The 17,355-nt window shown below is 41.7% G+C and overlaps 1 protein-coding gene across 4 annotated transcripts in view; it reads left to right on the top strand.

Moving 5' to 3' along the window:
* The window catches only part of LRBA (LPS responsive beige-like anchor protein), a 567,920-nt gene that overhangs the window by 493,285 nt on the left and 57,280 nt on the right, over positions 1-17,355 (top strand). For all 4 annotated transcript variants that reach the window (XM_053251992.1, XM_053251991.1, XM_053251993.1 and 1 more), the window contains exon 48: positions 567-734. In XM_053251992.1, coding sequence (XP_053107967.1) covers positions 567-734 — 168 coding nt within the window. The remainder of the gene's footprint in view (positions 1-566; positions 735-17,355) is intronic.

The raw sequence follows: 17,355 nt of genomic DNA, 5'->3' as shown, positions 1-17,355 counted from the left end.
CCCAGAAATTCCCCCCGACTGCCAAAACCCCCCAGAACTTCAAAAATAGCAGGAAAAATTAGTTTTCCTCAAAGAAACCAGCCACAAAAATGGCCCCTGCTGACAAAATGGAGGGTGGAAGTAACCTCAGCAGTCACTTTCGGCTTTCTAGTAACTGTGGATACATGGGTTTTAACCCTTTAGTATCCGTGGATACTGAAATCAGGTGTAAATTAGATACCCACTAATACACGAAACCGCGGATATAGAATCCGTGTCTAACAAGGTTCTCTTGTACTGTTATTCCTTCCCCAGCCCTCTGGTTACAGCTCTGACAGGGGGCTGTATGTAGCCCTGTTCATAATCCTGCTAGATTACTAACATCTGTATTACGCCTGAATCAGTAGACAAGGTTCAACAGACAGTGCAAGCTGTGGCCAACATTTGCACAGTTTTTCTGAAATATTTGTGGTGGTCGGTGGGATTGCCTTAGTTAGTTATATCTTATTTATAGTTATTCAGTTTTAATATAAATGTAAGGAAATAAATTTCGGAAACTATATAAATGGCATTGTGTTCTCTTTCAGGCCTTGGAGAGTGAGTTTGTTTCCTGCCAGCTCCACCAGTGGATTGATCTGATTTTTGGCTACAAGCAGCAAGGGCCTGAGGCTGTCAGATCCCTAAATGTATTCTACTATTTGACCTATGAAGGAGCTGTCAATCTCAATTCTATAACAGATCCAGTACTGAGAGAGGTAAGCACATTGATACATGGGGGTGTAAATATCAAAAAGAATTCCATGCATACATTAATATTAATGAAAATACATGTTAATGATACCTTTAAATTTCAACTTAAATCAGCAGTCCTTTTGGAACTGTTCTTACCCTATGAAAGTAAAGCATTAGACTGGGTGGGCCTTTCTCTCACTCCTTCTGTTGCCAGATCAGACAACCAATATAGTGGTGTATGGTGTTTCTAGAGGTCACATTGCATAATGCAGCTGCTTTTGCTGCCTCGTGGCCTCAAGTCAGAGGCACACTAACCCCCGCACCTTGGGGACCCAGTCGGGTCCCCCAGATGGCCAGGGCTTCCGGCAGCTGAGCCACCCTGTGCCTACCCTGCCAAAGCTCCGCTTTTTAATACAAATCAAGGGCTTGAGATGATCTCTAAACTGTGCAGGTGCACCTCGCAGTTTCTTAAAGATGCTGGCCCGAATGGATGGGGCCAGCGTCTCTCCGCTCCCACCCCACCACCGCCGGGAGAGGGGGGAGAAGGGAAAAGGACTGCTCTGCTCCCCACCGCGCCACCCCTCGGCCGTGGTAAGATTTTTTGTAACAAAGCAGAGCTTTGGTGGGGCGGGCCACCCAAAGGAGGTTGTGGGGGCCTCATGGCTGGGTCGGTCCAGGCACCCAAATTACCTTCGTGCGCCATTGCCTCAAGTTAGAAGGCAAATAGGAATCCAGGATAATTGAGCACCCTAGCATTGGTTTATAGAAACAATAAACACTGTCCAACCTTATGGCAACTGCATGTGCATGCACATATTTCCTCTCTCTTTATACCACTGAAAGGTTTCTGCCCCATGAGAGCTCGAGACTTCTTACCATGAATATCCGTTACACATGCAAAGGCAACTGTGAATGCAGTACTAATAAGGTAACTGCTAGCCCCAGATTTAAGCAGAAGAGAAATGTACTTCTGCATGCACACCAGATTTTTCAGAGATTTCTTCCTCCTCAAAAGATGGTCCTAGATAATCTCCCAAGATGTTCATTTTCATTTTCTTGCAGTTAAACAATGATCTGGGGTGCAAAAACTGTTCAAAGGGGAAATGCTGCTGGTAGCACATGTTTTTCAAGAAACTGAATTTGAGAGCATTTCAAGGTCCTCTGAAAGCTTCTTCTGAGAAGGAAACCTGGAGAGGATCCAGGGACCTGTGCATACACATATCTTTGTATTATCATCTTTGATTTAAAATCTTAAATTATTATGCAGCACCATGGCTGTTATATATTATGCATAGTGTCATGGCTCAGACTTCTGACTCAGAAGAGTCAGAGCAGGAGGATTTGCCTGCTACTGAGGGCTCAGAGGCACAGCAACAGGATTTGGCAGGGAGAACAGACTCTGGAGCTGAAGATTCGCAACAGCTGCCAGACATGATTTATGATGGGGAGGAGCCTAGGATTTCACCTGTCTTGAGAAGGCGTCTCAAGAGGCAAGCTCAGTGGCAGTCATGCAGGCGCAGGAGATCACAAGAGAGGAAACCATTTCTTAGAAGCCATTTGCAGCCAGACCGGCAAAGGGGAAGGGCACAGCAGGGGAGTTCTCTAGCCGCCCCTTTGCAATGGGAGGGCTTTTGCAAGAAGAGGTCTTCACGGCAGGGCAGGGGTCTTCACTTCATGGAGCGGCACGGGTGGGTCTTATTGGAATGGCGCGGGTCTTCTTGGGGGCGGCCGCCAGCCGAGTGGGACTTGGAAGGGGGCGGCAGGGAGCTATCCTGCCGCCCAATTACTCAAAGAAATACGGCACGGTTGTTGGGAGGGTTAACTAAAGCCCCCCCATCCTTTTTGGAATCCCCCACCCCAGTGCTGGACCAGTTCTGTGCACACCCCTATTTCTGTTATCTCACAGGGGGAGTGCTGAAGGGGGTTGTAAATCCTGTTGGGTTAGGCAAGCTAACAGATTTACGACACATAGCAATAACACAAATTTTTTAAAAAATCTGTATGAAATCTTCCTCAGAGTTCCAGCTTGACCGGTTGTTCCTAAAGAACATTCCAGGCATTTGCATTCCCTTCTGAGCTTGGAAAAGAACGCAAATCCCATTCTGTACACAACCCTAGTATCTAAATTTATGAGTTTTATCTGCACTCATGACTAGAATATACTAGGCACGTGTGTTGTTGATTTTGTACGTCATTTGTAGATGTTTCCAGGATGGTGAATTCTGTATTTCTGTGGAATGCCTAGGGATATACAGAATAAATAATTATGTATAAAGGTACACTCTTAAGACACATTTGTTTTCTCAGGCTTTTAATTAATTAATTTTAAATTGACTGTTCTATATCATAACATTGTTTTAATCATTTTATCCTGTTTTATACTACTTGTATTTTAACTTATGTACACCACCTAGGGATGCATGTGTCAGGTGGTATATATATACAGCAGTCTGGTTCACAATTAAACCGGTTCTGCACATCCCATTTTCTACTGCATGAGTGACGGGGGGAGGGGGGAATCTAGTTCTTAACCACCTCCATTAAAGGTGTGTGTACTAACTGAGCAAAAAGTCACCTCCTTAAAGTGGTTACTTGCTTATTTTTAATGCGGGAGAGCAACTGTCTCTGTCAAACAGAGACAGAGAGGAGAGCTGGTCTTGTGGTAGCAAGCATGACTTGTCCCCATAGCTAAGCAGGGTCTGCCCTGGTTGCATATGAATGGGAGACTTGATGTGTGAGCACTACAAGATATTCCCCTCAGGGGATGGAGCCGCTCTGGGAAGAGCAGAAGGTTTCAGGTCCCCTCTCTGGCTTCTCCAAGATAGGGCTGAGAGAGATTCCTGCCTGCAACCTTGGAGAAGCCTCTGCCAGTCTGTGAAGACAATACTTAGTTAGATAGACCAATGGTCTGACTGAGTATATGGCAGCTTCCTATGTTTCCTAAACACCAGCACAGCATCTCTCACTTGTCTATTTTTTTAAAAGCCCTTTGAGACGGGGAATCAACTTATTCATTCACTCCACCCCCCTTGCAGACTGCTTTGAACTTTGCTGAAAAGCAGTTTCTTCATCATCATCATCACCACCACCACCCCATCACCACATATACAGAAACAGGCTTTTCAGAACAGATGCAGATGAAAATAGCTATTTGTGCTCAAACTCTTGAAGCACAAATCGGGGTGTCAAATTGGTTGCCAATAAGGTGTGTGTTTTTATGAAAGTCAATGCATTTTTAAAAAATGCACCTGCAGCAATAGCTAGTTCAATGATGGAGGAGGAAATTAAGCAGTGGAGAGAAAAGATTTGAGTTAATCTATTTTAACTAAAGCTTTTTCCTTTTTGTGCCAGTAAAAGGAGTGCAGAGATTAGGAGACAGCCTTCATGTATAGTTATGATACATTACTAAATCAGACACACAAGTTTTGGGTGGTATAGAGATATGTTAAATAAACAAATTAAATAAATAAATGAAAGAAAGCTTTCAATTTTTAGCCAGCCCTTCTCAAATTGATAGCAAAAGTAGGACTGATACCTGCAAGTGATGGCAGTTGGTAATCAGGAATGAATGCATCCAAGTACAAAACACACACACAATATATCAGATTTGAAGTGTGCAATTATCCTTAAAATACCTGCAAGCCAGCCTGTATGGATTAGGATGGATCTATTTTCAGGAGGAATTGAGGTAAAAATACACATGTATGTTTTATAACTGACTTGCCGCATGTGTGTACTTTATTCAGATACATGCATGTATTCACCCCCAAGTACAAAAATTATCTCATAGGAACTGGCCCTTAATAGTGGCTTCTACAGTGTTTCTTTTTCCTACAGTGCCATAAGCTGAGCATACTCCAAAACAGCCTCCCTGCCACTAACAATGCAAATAGTCAAACCTAATTGTGTCCCTCATATTCCACTTTCTGTTGTGAAAAATACAGTGTGTGTGTGTGTGTGTGTGTGTGAGTGTGTGATAGAGTTTGTGTATTACACATTTTTAAATTGATCTGTTCTGATATATTGTATCTAGAAGATTGCAAAAAGCATTCTGTAGCATTGAAGGTGGTGAATTATTCTCCTTTTAGTTATGGATGAAGGTAAAAAGTAATATGAAATAAGGTTGTGCATATCTCTGTGTAATCATACTGATATGCATGTGACAAATTGCTGATCCATGTGATAAATGAATTTATCATGCATCTTTTGACAGCCTCATCACCTTTCTGTCTGTTAATCCATCTCCTCAAGGACGTATTCTAACATTCCAAAATTCAGAGCAACTTCATTTGAACATCATTCCTCCCACCCCTCAGAAAATAAGCTTTCCAAGAGTGGTTCCATGTTGCTTTCAAAGCATCCATGCTTAACTGTTGGAACTCCCAGCATGGATACAATTCATACTTTAACTATTAATACATAAAAGTAGCTTAATTTCCTTGAGCAGATTAATTGTCTCTTGTTGACTGCTTTAAATATTCCCTTTATGTGACATTAAGCTTCTAAGTAAATAATTATAATGTAACACAAGGTTGTTGTAGTTTTTAATATAGTGGGCTTAGTCTAGTCTAATTTAGTTAAGATTCAGCACCACTGAAATAAATGAGATTAGTTTGTCATGACTTATTTAAATTCCATTAATTTTAATGGGACTTGGTCATGACTAACTTAGTTTGGATCCTGCACAATCTATTCAAGTAAATATTAATGGTTACAAAATATGTGCCTTTAAAAAAAGACATGCTGTATAATATTTCCCTGGACTTTGATACTTAGACTTACTTTACTTAGATGTTCGCTTTTAGATGTGCCCATAAAGTAATAATAAAATCTACATGCAAACTCCCCCATATATAATTTTTCAAGTGTGGCTGCATTGCTCAAAACCCTTATGTTCCCTCATCTATTGGGACACTGGAGGATTTAGAAAATTCAGACCTGATGTACCCTCCATCCTCTGATAAATAATTGGCACCTCAGAACTCTAGTTCCTTTTAATCACCCTTAAATTAAGTGCCATTGTTTTCAGAATGTTAGCATGTTAAATGATATATGTCTGAACAGCCAGGAAAGCACATGAGAAATGGAAGGGCTAAACAGCAGTGTGGGGAAAGAGATGAGGAGTGGAGACAGATGTGAGGTGCTGGGATAAGAGGTTCGGCAAAGTGATGAGTCCCATATCATCTTGCACAGGGGATACTCCTCTGGGGGATGGGGACCTCCTTGTAGTGGGTGATTCAAGCATTAGAGGTATAGAGAGATGGATCTGTGACCCATGTGTTGACCACACGGTGACTTGCCTGCCTGGTGACTTGCCTGCCTGGTGGATCTAGATGGGATGTTAGGCAATGCTGGGGAGGAGCCAGCTGTTGTGGTGCACATTGGCACCAATGGTGTGGGGAAATGTAGTTAGGATGTCCTGGAAGCCAAATTTAGGCTGCTAGGTAGCATACTGAAGTCCAGAATCCCCAAGGTACCATTCTCAGAAATGCTACGTGTTCCACGTACAGGTTCAGCAAGACAGGCAGAGCTGAGGGTTCTCAATGAGTGGATTAAATGTTGGTGCCGGGAGAAGGGGTTTAGATTTGCTAGGCACTTTGGGGTAATCAAAGCCTGTACAAAAGGGATGGGCTGCACTTGAACCAAGATGGAACCAGACTGCTGGCTCTTAAAATCAAAAGGTCACAGAGCAGCTTTTAAAATGACACCTGGGGAATAGCCAACAGGAGCTGGAAAGTATCTGGTTTGGCAACTGCAATCTCTTAAGGTATGAGGGTGTAATCAATCAATCAATCAATCAATCAATCTTTATTATGGTCACAGACCAGCATAAAGTATAAGGGTGATTACATCTTAAAAGTGAGAGTATATAAAAACTGAATACATATAAAATGGTCCATATTAATACTAAAAGGACTAAAAATAGTATATAATACACCAAAAGCATGAGGGGTAAAAGTCATAAAAATGCATGAAAGGCATAAAAAAAGAGGGGGGCATAAAATGGATGTAATAATGTTAAAAGACATGATAATATAGAAATATATAAAAGCCTGAGTAATAAACCTGGAAAACAGCTAGATTGAAGGTTATAAGGAACAGTAAAAAGGGAGGTGCGTGAGCAATTGCAGGGCCTGCCCAGAGTCACCAAGGGTCAGATTAAGGATGATAGGACTTACTGCCTGTCATCCGCCAACAAATGCTGATCGCAGCCACACAGTACCTGGTGATGCTATATGTGATGGCTGGCTTAGAGTCGGAGAGCAGCAAGGAGCTGTAGAATTGGCTCGGATGACCTAGATACTTGCTTAGCAATGGAAGGATGAGGGAGGCATGAATGTCTCTATAGAACAAGCAGTAGAGGAGAACATGCTCAGTAGTTTTGATCTGCCCTAGGCCACAGGGGCATAGGCGCTCTGCGAGGGTGTAAAAGATTCAGACAAAACAGAAGGGGATAGAATAGTACCACATAGCAGGCAGAAGGCTGTGCAGCTGGTCAAAGAGATCAATGAGCCAAAAGAAAGGTAGCATACACCAAGTAAGAGATTCAGCATATAGGTGATTATATACCAGTGCCACAAGCCTCCAAGCCAAGATGGGCGAGCTGGAGTTGTTGGTTGCTAACGAAGAAATAGATATAGTGGGCATAACACTATATCTATTTCTTCATTAGCAACCAAGGAACACTGAGAACCATTGGGACATTGTTATCTCTGGATATAAACTCTATAGTTTATACACAGTATAAACTCTATACCGCCCTGAGCCATTTGTGGAAGGACAGTATATAAATCAAATAAATAAATATAGGAAGGACAGGGAGGGGCACCTTGGAGGTGGATAGCACTGTATATTAAAGAAGGGATAGAATCTCACAAGCCAGAAAACCAAGCAGGACCAGATTCCTCTATAGAAACCCTTTGGGTGACAATACAAGGCCTGAAAGGAAATGTGCTACTGGGGATGTGCTATAGCCCTCCTGACCAAAATGCTGACAGTGACTGGGAGTTGCAGAAGGAAATCAGGGAGGTGTCAAGCAGAGGCGGGGCAGTAATAATGGATGAATTCAATTACCCACACACAGACTGGGTAAATTCACAGTCAGGTCATGACAAAGAGGTCAAACTTCTAGAAACGCTAAATGACTGTGCCCTAGAACAGCCGGTCTTGGAACCAACGAGAGAGAAGGCGACCTTGGACCCAATTCTGAGTGGCACCCAGGACCTGGTGCGTGATGTCAGTGTCATCAACCCTCTAGGGAACAGTGACCATAGTGCCATCAAATTCAGCATACATGTGGGAAGAGAATCACCAAGGATGTCTAACATGGATATTTTGAATTTCAGAAGAGGAAACTTCTCCAAAATGAGGATTTTGGAGAAAAGAAAACTGAAAGGGAAAATCAGGAGAGTCACTCCGCTCCAGAATACACAGAGTATACTTAAAACCACAATATTAGAAGCCCAGTTAGAATGTACCCCAAAGGAGGTACACCTAGACCTGGTCAGACCTGGTACCACCTAGACCAGGAAGATGACAGCATGGCTAACAGGTAAAGTCAAGGAGTCTATAAAGGGGAAGAAGACTTCCTTCAGAAAATGGAAGGCCTGCCCAAATGAAGAAAACAGAAAGGAACACAAATTCTGGCAAAAGAAATGCAAGGTGACTATAAGGGAGGCGAAAGGAAAGACTGGGGAACATTTAGCTAAAAGCATCAAGGGAGATAACAAAAACTTCTTTAAATTAAATTTCTTTAAGCAGAAACCTGCCAGGGAGGCAGTTGGACCATTAGACAATGATGGACTGAAAGGGATTATTAGGAGGATATGGAGGTTGCAGAGAAGCTAAATGAGTTCTTCGCATCTGTCTTCACGGCAGAGGATACTGAGCATATAGCTGTTCCTGAATCAGGCTTTTCGGGCATGGAGGCGAAAGAACTGAGTCAGATAGAAGTGACAAGAGGAGATGATCTAAACTGTCTTGAAAAATTAAAAGATAGCAAGTATCCAGGGCCAGATGGCATCCACCCAAGAGTCCTTAAAGAACTAAAATGTGAAATTGCCGACTTCCTTGCAAAAATATTTAACTTATCACTACAATCAGGCTCTGTGCTGGAGGACTGCAAAGTAGCAAATGTAACACAGATTTTCAAAAAGGGACTCAGGGGCAATGCAGGAAATTACAGGCCAGTTAGCTTAATGTCTATTTCAGGCAAATCGATAGAAAGCATTTTCAAGGATAAAATTGTTAAGCATGTAGAAGAATAGGCCCTGCTGGGAGACAAACAGCATGGCTTTTGCAAAGGGAAATCTTGCCTCACAAACCTTTTGGAGTTCTTTGAGAGTGTCAGCAGGTGTGTGGATAAAGGTGATCTGGTTGACATTGTATACCTGGACTTCCAAAAAGCTTTCGACAAAGTTCCTTATCATAGGGGTAAGCAGTGAGGTGGCCAAATTTGCAGATGACACCAAATTCTTCCGGGTAGTGAAATCCAAAACTGATTGTGAGGAGCTCCAAAAGGATCTCTCCAAACTGGGGGAGTGGGCGACAAAATGGCAAATGTGGTTCAATGTTGACAAAAATCCCCAACTTCATGTATATGCTGCTGGGATCTGATCTGTCGATGACTGATGAGGAGAGGGATCTTGGGGTCATGGTGGACAGCTCATTGAAAGTGTCCACTCAATGTGTGGCAACTGTGAAAAAGGCCAATTCCATGCTAGGGATCATTAGGAAGGGGATTGACAATAAAACTGCTAATATTATAATGCCCTTATACAAAACTGTGGTATGGCCACACTTGTGTACTGTGTGCAATTCTGGTCACCACATCTAAAAGAAGGACATTGTAGAACTGGAAAAGATGAAGAAGAGGGCAACCAAGATGATCAGGGGCCTAGACCACCTTCCTTTTGAGGCAAGGCTACAACACCTAGGGCTTTTTAGTTTAGAAGACTGTGGGGAGACCTGATAGAGGTCTATAGAATCATGCATGGAATGAAGAAAGTGGACAGAGAGAAATTCTTCTCCCTCTCACATAACAAGAGAACCAGGGGTCATCCCATGAAATTGATTGCCATGAAATTTAGGACCAATAAATGGATGTGCTTTTTCACAAAACACATAATCAACTTGTGGGAATTCTCTGCCACAAGATGTAATGACGGCCAAGAACCTGGATGGCTTTAAAAAGGGTTTAGATAACTTCATGGAGGAGAGGTCTATCAACAGCTACTAGTTTGAGGGCTATAGGCCACCTCCAGCTTCAGAGGTCGGATGCCTCTGAATACCAGTTTTAGGGGGGTAACAGCAGGAGAGAGGGCATGCCCTCAGCTCCAGCCTGTGGGCTTCCCTACCACATCTGTTGGTCCACTGTGTGAAACATGATGCTGAAGTAGGTGGGCCTTGGGCCTGATCTGGCAGGGCTGTTCTTTTGTTCTTATGTAAAGTGAGTGCTGGGAAAGAGAAGGATGGAGGGAAAGAAACAAAAATGGAAGAAATAATTGTAAGGAAACTTGGGGGGGAGGGAACTGCAAAGAATGAGGGGTCAGCAGAAGGGCTGAAAAGAAATAGGGGAATAGCAGAGAGATAATCTGGAGAAGGAAAAGAGAGGGAAGGATCCACGCTGGAGGAGAGGACTCTGGACACAAAGACAGGACAGGAGGGAAAGTAGACTAACATACATGGATAGGGAGGAAAGTAATATGTAAAACCAAAGTTTCTTACCATTCTTCCATCATTTTGACAGGCCTTTGGCTAGTAATATCAAAATAACTGAAGCAATCATACTTCATAGTAAATTTCATTGTTTGAAAAAAAAAATATGGTGATGCAGAACCGATAAAATTTTGTCCAAAGAAAAAGCATTTTATCTGTTTTGATAAAAGAAAGCCTGGCATAAAATAAATGCTCAAGAAATTGCTGTGGGCTTCCCATAGGCATCTCATGGGCCTAGTGAGTGAGTGAGTGGCAGGGAGGGGGTGAGTGAGTGAATGAGTAGTGGGGAGGGGGCTTACACTGAGCAATAAAGCAGGGGCTCTGGCGAGGGCAAGGAGAGCATCAAAGTCTTTGTCCACAGATGCTCTGTCCGCGTTCAGCTAGATGTATGTAATTTTGCTGATGAATATTATTGATTCAGATGTCTTAAATCATTAATTGCAGTTTGAAAAATTAATCCAGTTTGGCTGCAATCATAAACACATTTATTAGGGAGTAAGCAAGCCCCACTGAATATTGTGGGATTTATTTCTTAGTAAATATGTCTAGGATTACCCTATCAAACATTATTTTTGACCTTTTATATTATTTTCATAGCTGTACAGTAGTCTTAAAACTTGAATTTGAAAAGAGCTTGTGCTGTATCAAGTGGGATGACCCTGAGCTCAAATTTGTTCTAGCGCCACTGTTTTCTGAGGATAACTTTCTGAGGTTTCTACTCAGATAATTTTCTGAGGTTTTATACAATGTAGTTCTTCCCCTTATAAATATGCTGAATTTTTCAAATATTTACAGTTTAGGGGCCTTCCCTACTTTACTGGACTCAGCAGTGTTTAGTTTACATGACCCTGGTTTCATAACAGCAGTAGCAGATCTGCTATCCTACCAAAAGGAAAGTATGTTTGACTTCCCCTTCCTTTTCACTCATGGTGGGAGTCAGGTATTTGAACTTTACATCAGAGAGAGAAGGCTGAGACAGTGAATCTTTCGGGAAGTCTAAACATAATTTGTATTTATAGCATTGCCTAAGAGTAATTAAATACTTTGAAATTCTTGGTAGGTCTTGTTTATAAGCAGGTAGAATGCAATCTTTGCTCCACATTTATGGAGTAATGTGGTTACAAGATGCCACCACAAAGGAGGTTATTTCTGAAGTGTAAATGAAATAAGTGAAGAGTGCATTTAAATACAATTCAAAAGTGTTGTAGAAACAAATTATGTTGGAAGAATCACTGGCCAGAAGTGTGCTGCCCAGATGGTTTGCTTGATACAGAGCAGCACAGGAACTGTGTGTGAAAAGCTAAATAAATGTTAAGGATTAGTCTAGTTTTAATTGAAAACCTGCGTTTAAAATACCATAAAACAGTACCAGATTTTTTTTTAAGAGCATATCAAAACCAAACACATTGTTTTCATGGCCACCTGGAATTTGGCTTGTCAACATTACTAGGTGCTGGACTGTGATCTCTTTCTCTGAAGCTTAGTGAAAAACAGGGCCCCTGAAAGAAGGTAATGTGTTCAGGAGAAAAGGTAATTTTTTTTTTTTAAAGACCCCCTTCAGTCTTGGCCATTAATTATTTTTGTTTGAATAAGGAAACTCTGAGGAGAGGGGATTGTGGTTTTATCCATCATCAGCTGAAGTAGTACATCTAGCACTTCTAAAAATAAAGCAAATACACGATAGCTGTAAAGTTTCATTTGGTAAGGCAATAGCTTTGTTTTCAAGTACTTCTATGTTGGTTTTGTATGATGATCTCTTCATTTTGGTCTGCGTTCTTCAGCATTTCATGTTGAGCGTTTCATGTAATATTGATAAGAACAGTGCAATGTGGTAATTTCTTTGGCCCACATGCTATTTGTAAAAGATGTAGTCGATTTTGGAATATAGCATATGCAAGAATTACCTTCCTGAATTGGGCAGAAGTCCATTACTCCGGGTTGAACTAGATGTTACAACAAGCATACAATTGTTGCGTTTGTAGAGTTCCCCCTTGCCCTTCATAATGTCTAGTAGAACTTATCTGGACCCTGGCTTGATTACATTGAGTACATTCTTGCCCCTGCTATCCAGAACTAGGCATTCAGTATAATGGTGGTAGGAGACGAAAATTCTACTAGATTTAACATGGAATGAGGAGGGGAGGCTTTAAATCACATCTGCCCACCCTTCTTCTTCAGCAGCAGCTAACTAGATGCCACTGAGAAGCTCCTGAGAAGGATATGGTGTAAACCACTCCTGTAGTTTTGTTCCACCATCTGAGAATCAGAGTTACACAGTTGCACTTTTTAATGCAAAATCCTACCTGCTATGGTGTTGCTAAATCTTCTTTGGAGTGAGTTCTGGAATTCTCTGGTTCTGTGCTTGGGATCTGGCCATTTTCAATCACTTGGTGTAGTACATGTCTACAGACAGTTTCTGAATAAATTTAAAAGCACCATCACAGTGGCAGGGAATATATTCTTAGATTCTGCTGTTTCTTCCTTGTGGTTGTTGTGCAGTCAAATTCATATGATGAGAGCTAGCTTCAGAGAGTGTTTGAAGGGGACTTGTATTCACCCCTTTCACCTTTAAATGCACATGCCATGAAAAGTTTGAGTGAGTGAGTGTCTTCCCTTAGTTTTTCTTTTAATCACTGCAGTTACAGTAGCTGAAGAGAACACTGGCATAATGGTGGACTTGGTGCAGTTTTAATCAGGTTTTCTTTTATTCTTTCTAATCTTTCTCTCCCTTCAGTAATTTGTTTCCCCACTCTGTGTTTTGGGAGAAAAGGTTTCCTCATTTTTAGCCTACTTTCCAGTAGACTTATAAGATCACCCGGCATTGTGTGTGTGTGTGTGTTTGTCCCCCCTCCCCCTCAACTTTGCAACGCCTGGACCAATATGAACCAAATTGGGTACAGTTGTAGGGACACACAGGGACACCTCAACAGCATGGTTTGTGATGATATCCACCCCAATCCAAGATGGTGTTCACATGAACATCTGAGGCGCAAGCTGGCTAATTAGTGGACTGTCTAACCCATTTGAACCAAATTGGGTATAGTTGCAGTGAGTGACACAGAGGGACACCTCAATGGCATGGTTTGTGATTATGTTATCCACACCTATTCAAGATGGCGGACTTGTAAACTTTGGCGGTGCAAGTGGGCTAACTTGTGAACTGCTTAACCGATTTGAACCAAATTTACTACAGCTGTAGGGGCACACAGGGACACCTCAACGGTGTCATCCAACCCAATTTAATATGGCAGACACATACACTTTTGAGGTGCAAGTGCACTAAACTGAGGACTGTCTAACCGATTTGAACCAAATTTGGTACAGTTGTAGTGAGTGACACACAGGAAAACCTCAATGGTGTAGTTTGTAATGATGTCATCCACCCCAATCCAAGGTGACAGATGCATAAACATTTGAGGTGCAAGAGATCTAACTTGTGGACCTCTATTTGAACCAATTTTTTTCCTAGTTGTAGATACATTGAAAGGAAGGTAGGCTGACTAGTTCTTACTAGAACAATGTGATTAAAATTGGTATTGTGTCGATGGCAAAGCTGTGCCACAGACAAAAAGTGTTGATATTTATGGAAAGGTTCCTGACCATTTACAACCTTGATGGCTTTCTGCTGTGCTTGAAGGAGGGATGTAATGTAGACTCTTGTACACATTGTCTGAAGTTTACCAAACAGTTAAGATGCTTCAGATATATTTTAGGCTCTGCATCTTCTTGTGGGAGAGGGCTTTATTTACCATTATCACTGTGCTGGCTGTCCATTTAGTTGTACCCTCTGCTTCCTGTTTTTAGGTAGTTACCAATCCATAAGTTGGTCCCATATCTATGCTAATTTTCCTTTGGAGCCTTTGATAATGATCTTTGACAATATGTTTCTCTGGATTGCATCCTGTAGTTTTTATATTTTACAAAGCTTATATATGGGCATATCATTATTTAGTTCATACACTCTGCTTAGTAAAAGGCCTAAAGATTAGGGATATGCACAAAATGGATTCTGTGTTCTGTTTCAAGCTCAAAACAAAACACAAATGGCTGAAATGTTTCATCAGAAGCAATGGTCAAGCCGGCTGTTTCAACTAAACAAACTCAAATGTTTTGAGTGTTTCAGCCATAGGGAGCAATGGGGAAACTCAAAACACTCCATTGTTTCCTATGGGTAGCTCGTAGGGGTACCAAAGTGGGTTGTGTGGTAGGGCATGATGAGTGCTACATATTACCCAAAAGAAATGGCCAAGTGAGTGATTTTAAACAAATTTTTAACCTTTCCCCTAACACCCATAGGATTCTATGGGGTTTGGGGAGAAAGGTTAAAAATTTGTTTAAAATAATCCAAATGTCCATTTCTTTTGTGGGTTGGCGGTTAGGTAGCACCCATCATGCCCTACCATGTCCCTAGGAGCTATCCATGGGGAACAATGGGATGTTTACCCATTGTTGACACAAGTTTTGCATTGCAATTTGCAATGCATTTTGCCTTGAGAAACACTGCAGAAGCACACAGTAAAAGGGGAATCTGTCTCTCACAACACACATTTCAAACATAGTCCAAAAATGGAAGCAAGCATATGCTCAACCAGACCAACTTCAACAATGTTTTTACTGAGTAGACCAGAACAGCGAGTGAAGCACAAGTTAGTCTCAAGGCCAGACATGGAGCTCATCACAGCTATCACCAAGAAATCTCTCTCTCTCTCTCTCTCTCTCTCTCTCTCTCTCTCTCTCTCTCTCTCTCTCTCACACACACACACACACACACACACACACACACACACACACACACACCTGCCACTGTCCATTTCTCACCACCACATAATCTCACAAAAACATAACACAAGTCAAGGAAGACAAGCATCCAAGTTCTGAGATCCAGCAAAACCAGATAGTTTATAGAACAAAAACACAGTATATTATACTCAGTGCTGAGAAAAGAAAACCACAAAAATAAAACCTTCCTTGATTCCTTACTCCTCTCCTCCTGATTATTATTAACTATTTATTATTTATTTATTCTGTTTCTATACTGCCCTTCAAAAAATGGCTCAGGGAATTATGCAGAGAAATAACAAACAAATAAGATGGAACCCTGTCCCCAAAGGGCTCACAACATTAACAAAACCATAAGATAGATACCAGCAACAGTCACTGGAGGTACTGTGCTAGGGATGGATAGGACCAGTTACTCTCCGCCTGCTAAATAAAAAGAATCACCACATTAAAAGGTGCCTCTTTGCCAGGTTAGCAGGGGTAATGCCAAGTTAGCAGGGGTTGTACCCTGATGTATCCTCTTCTTCAAGAGAGGCACAGTATAAGGGATTTATCTGCCTCCCAGTCCCTTTGAATACACTTTGAAATTCCCTCCTTTTGTGTCGTCCCCCGCCCCCCGTCCCAGGCAATAGGGGCACAGTTGCCCACAACACTTGATTTATATGATAACAAGCCAATCAAGAAGCAAGGAGATTGCAAGCCAGTCGGAACCCAGTGCCAGAAAACCAATCAGAAAGGAAAAAACAGGCTTCCAAAATGGCAGTCGGAATGTCAAAATGTTTCTAAAGAAAAGGGGTTGTTTTGTTCTGAGCTCAAAATAAGTCCTTTATTTAGAAGGCATTATGTTTCAAGCTCTAAACAGCCCATTTTGAATCAAAATGTCTCGACGTCGAAAAGTTATACACATCCCTACTGAAGATGTTTTAATTGTACAGTGCTGCAAAAGTGTGTGTAACTTTTCAGAATCTCATAAAATCACAGTATTAGGTGGGGACTGCTATAAAGAAATCAGTTTTGACGATATTCTGTCAGCCAGCATCTAGAATGCTGCTAAGGATTGTTCAAGGGCTGTATACTAGCCCAGTTAAATTTGACTATTCTTTGAACTTCTGATCTCCATGGTCTTCAGTTCAAAAGCAGTTTGCCATATAGCGGCGATCTGCTGCTAGAGAAAAAGCTGAAGTTCCCTTGACACACACAGCTGTTTTGCAGTTCTTTTGATCCTGACCATTGTTTTCTCTTTTATGTGACTATGAGGATCTATGAAAGCTATATACAAGTCCTAGATAATAGGCTTTAATATGGGTTCTGTATGGTATGTAATAATAGACAATGTAATTATGATTCCCTTAGAATGTATGCAGCAGATCCATTTATGCACACAGTGTTTTGCTTTTTCTTTTGCTACAGCAGTACTCTGTCTCCACCCCCATCCCCAAAAAATCCAAGCAATTTTTTTAAAACATGAGGAGACTTAAATAAAGTTCAAAACAGAACGAAATAAAAACCCTGCTATATGCATTTTTTCGTATTTGATAGAGATTAAAAAAAAAATAAGAGGAAACAATCCAAAGGTGTTGGCTTTATTTTTAGAGGATTGGCTTTATTTTTAGATAATGACCTCATGTGGTTTGGGTTTTATAGCCATTTTTCAAAGGTATCCCAGAGACAGAGAGAGGGGGGAAAGCCTAACTGGTGATCTCTCTCAGGAACATAGGAAGTTGCCATATACGAAGTCAGCCATTGATCATCTTGCTCAGTAATGTCTACACAGACTGGCCGTGGCTTCTCCAAGGTTGCAGGCAGGAATCTCTCTTAGTTCTATCTTGGAGATGCCAGGGAGGGAACTTTGAACTTTCAGATTCTCTTCCTAGAGTAGCCGCAGCCCCTAAGAGGAATATCTTACAGTGCTCACCAGTGTTCCCTCTAACAGGGATTCCCAGATGTTGTTGACTACAACTCCCAGAATCCCCAGCTGCAATGGCTTTTGCTTGAGGATTATGGGGATTGCACTCAACAACATCTGGGAATCCCTGTTAGAGGGAACACTGGTGCTCACACATATAGTCTCCCATTCAAATGCAAAGCAGGATGGAGCCTTTCCCTTAGCAAAGTAGGCAATTAATGCTTGCTACCAGGAGAGCAACT

This window comes from Hemicordylus capensis, chromosome 5, assembly GCF_027244095.1.
Source record: "Hemicordylus capensis ecotype Gifberg chromosome 5, rHemCap1.1.pri, whole genome shotgun sequence".
NCBI lineage: Eukaryota > Metazoa > Chordata > Lepidosauria > Squamata > Cordylidae > Hemicordylus > Hemicordylus capensis.
The sequence above is the reverse complement of the archived record's forward strand: the minus strand, read 5'-3'. Positions and strand labels throughout refer to the sequence as shown.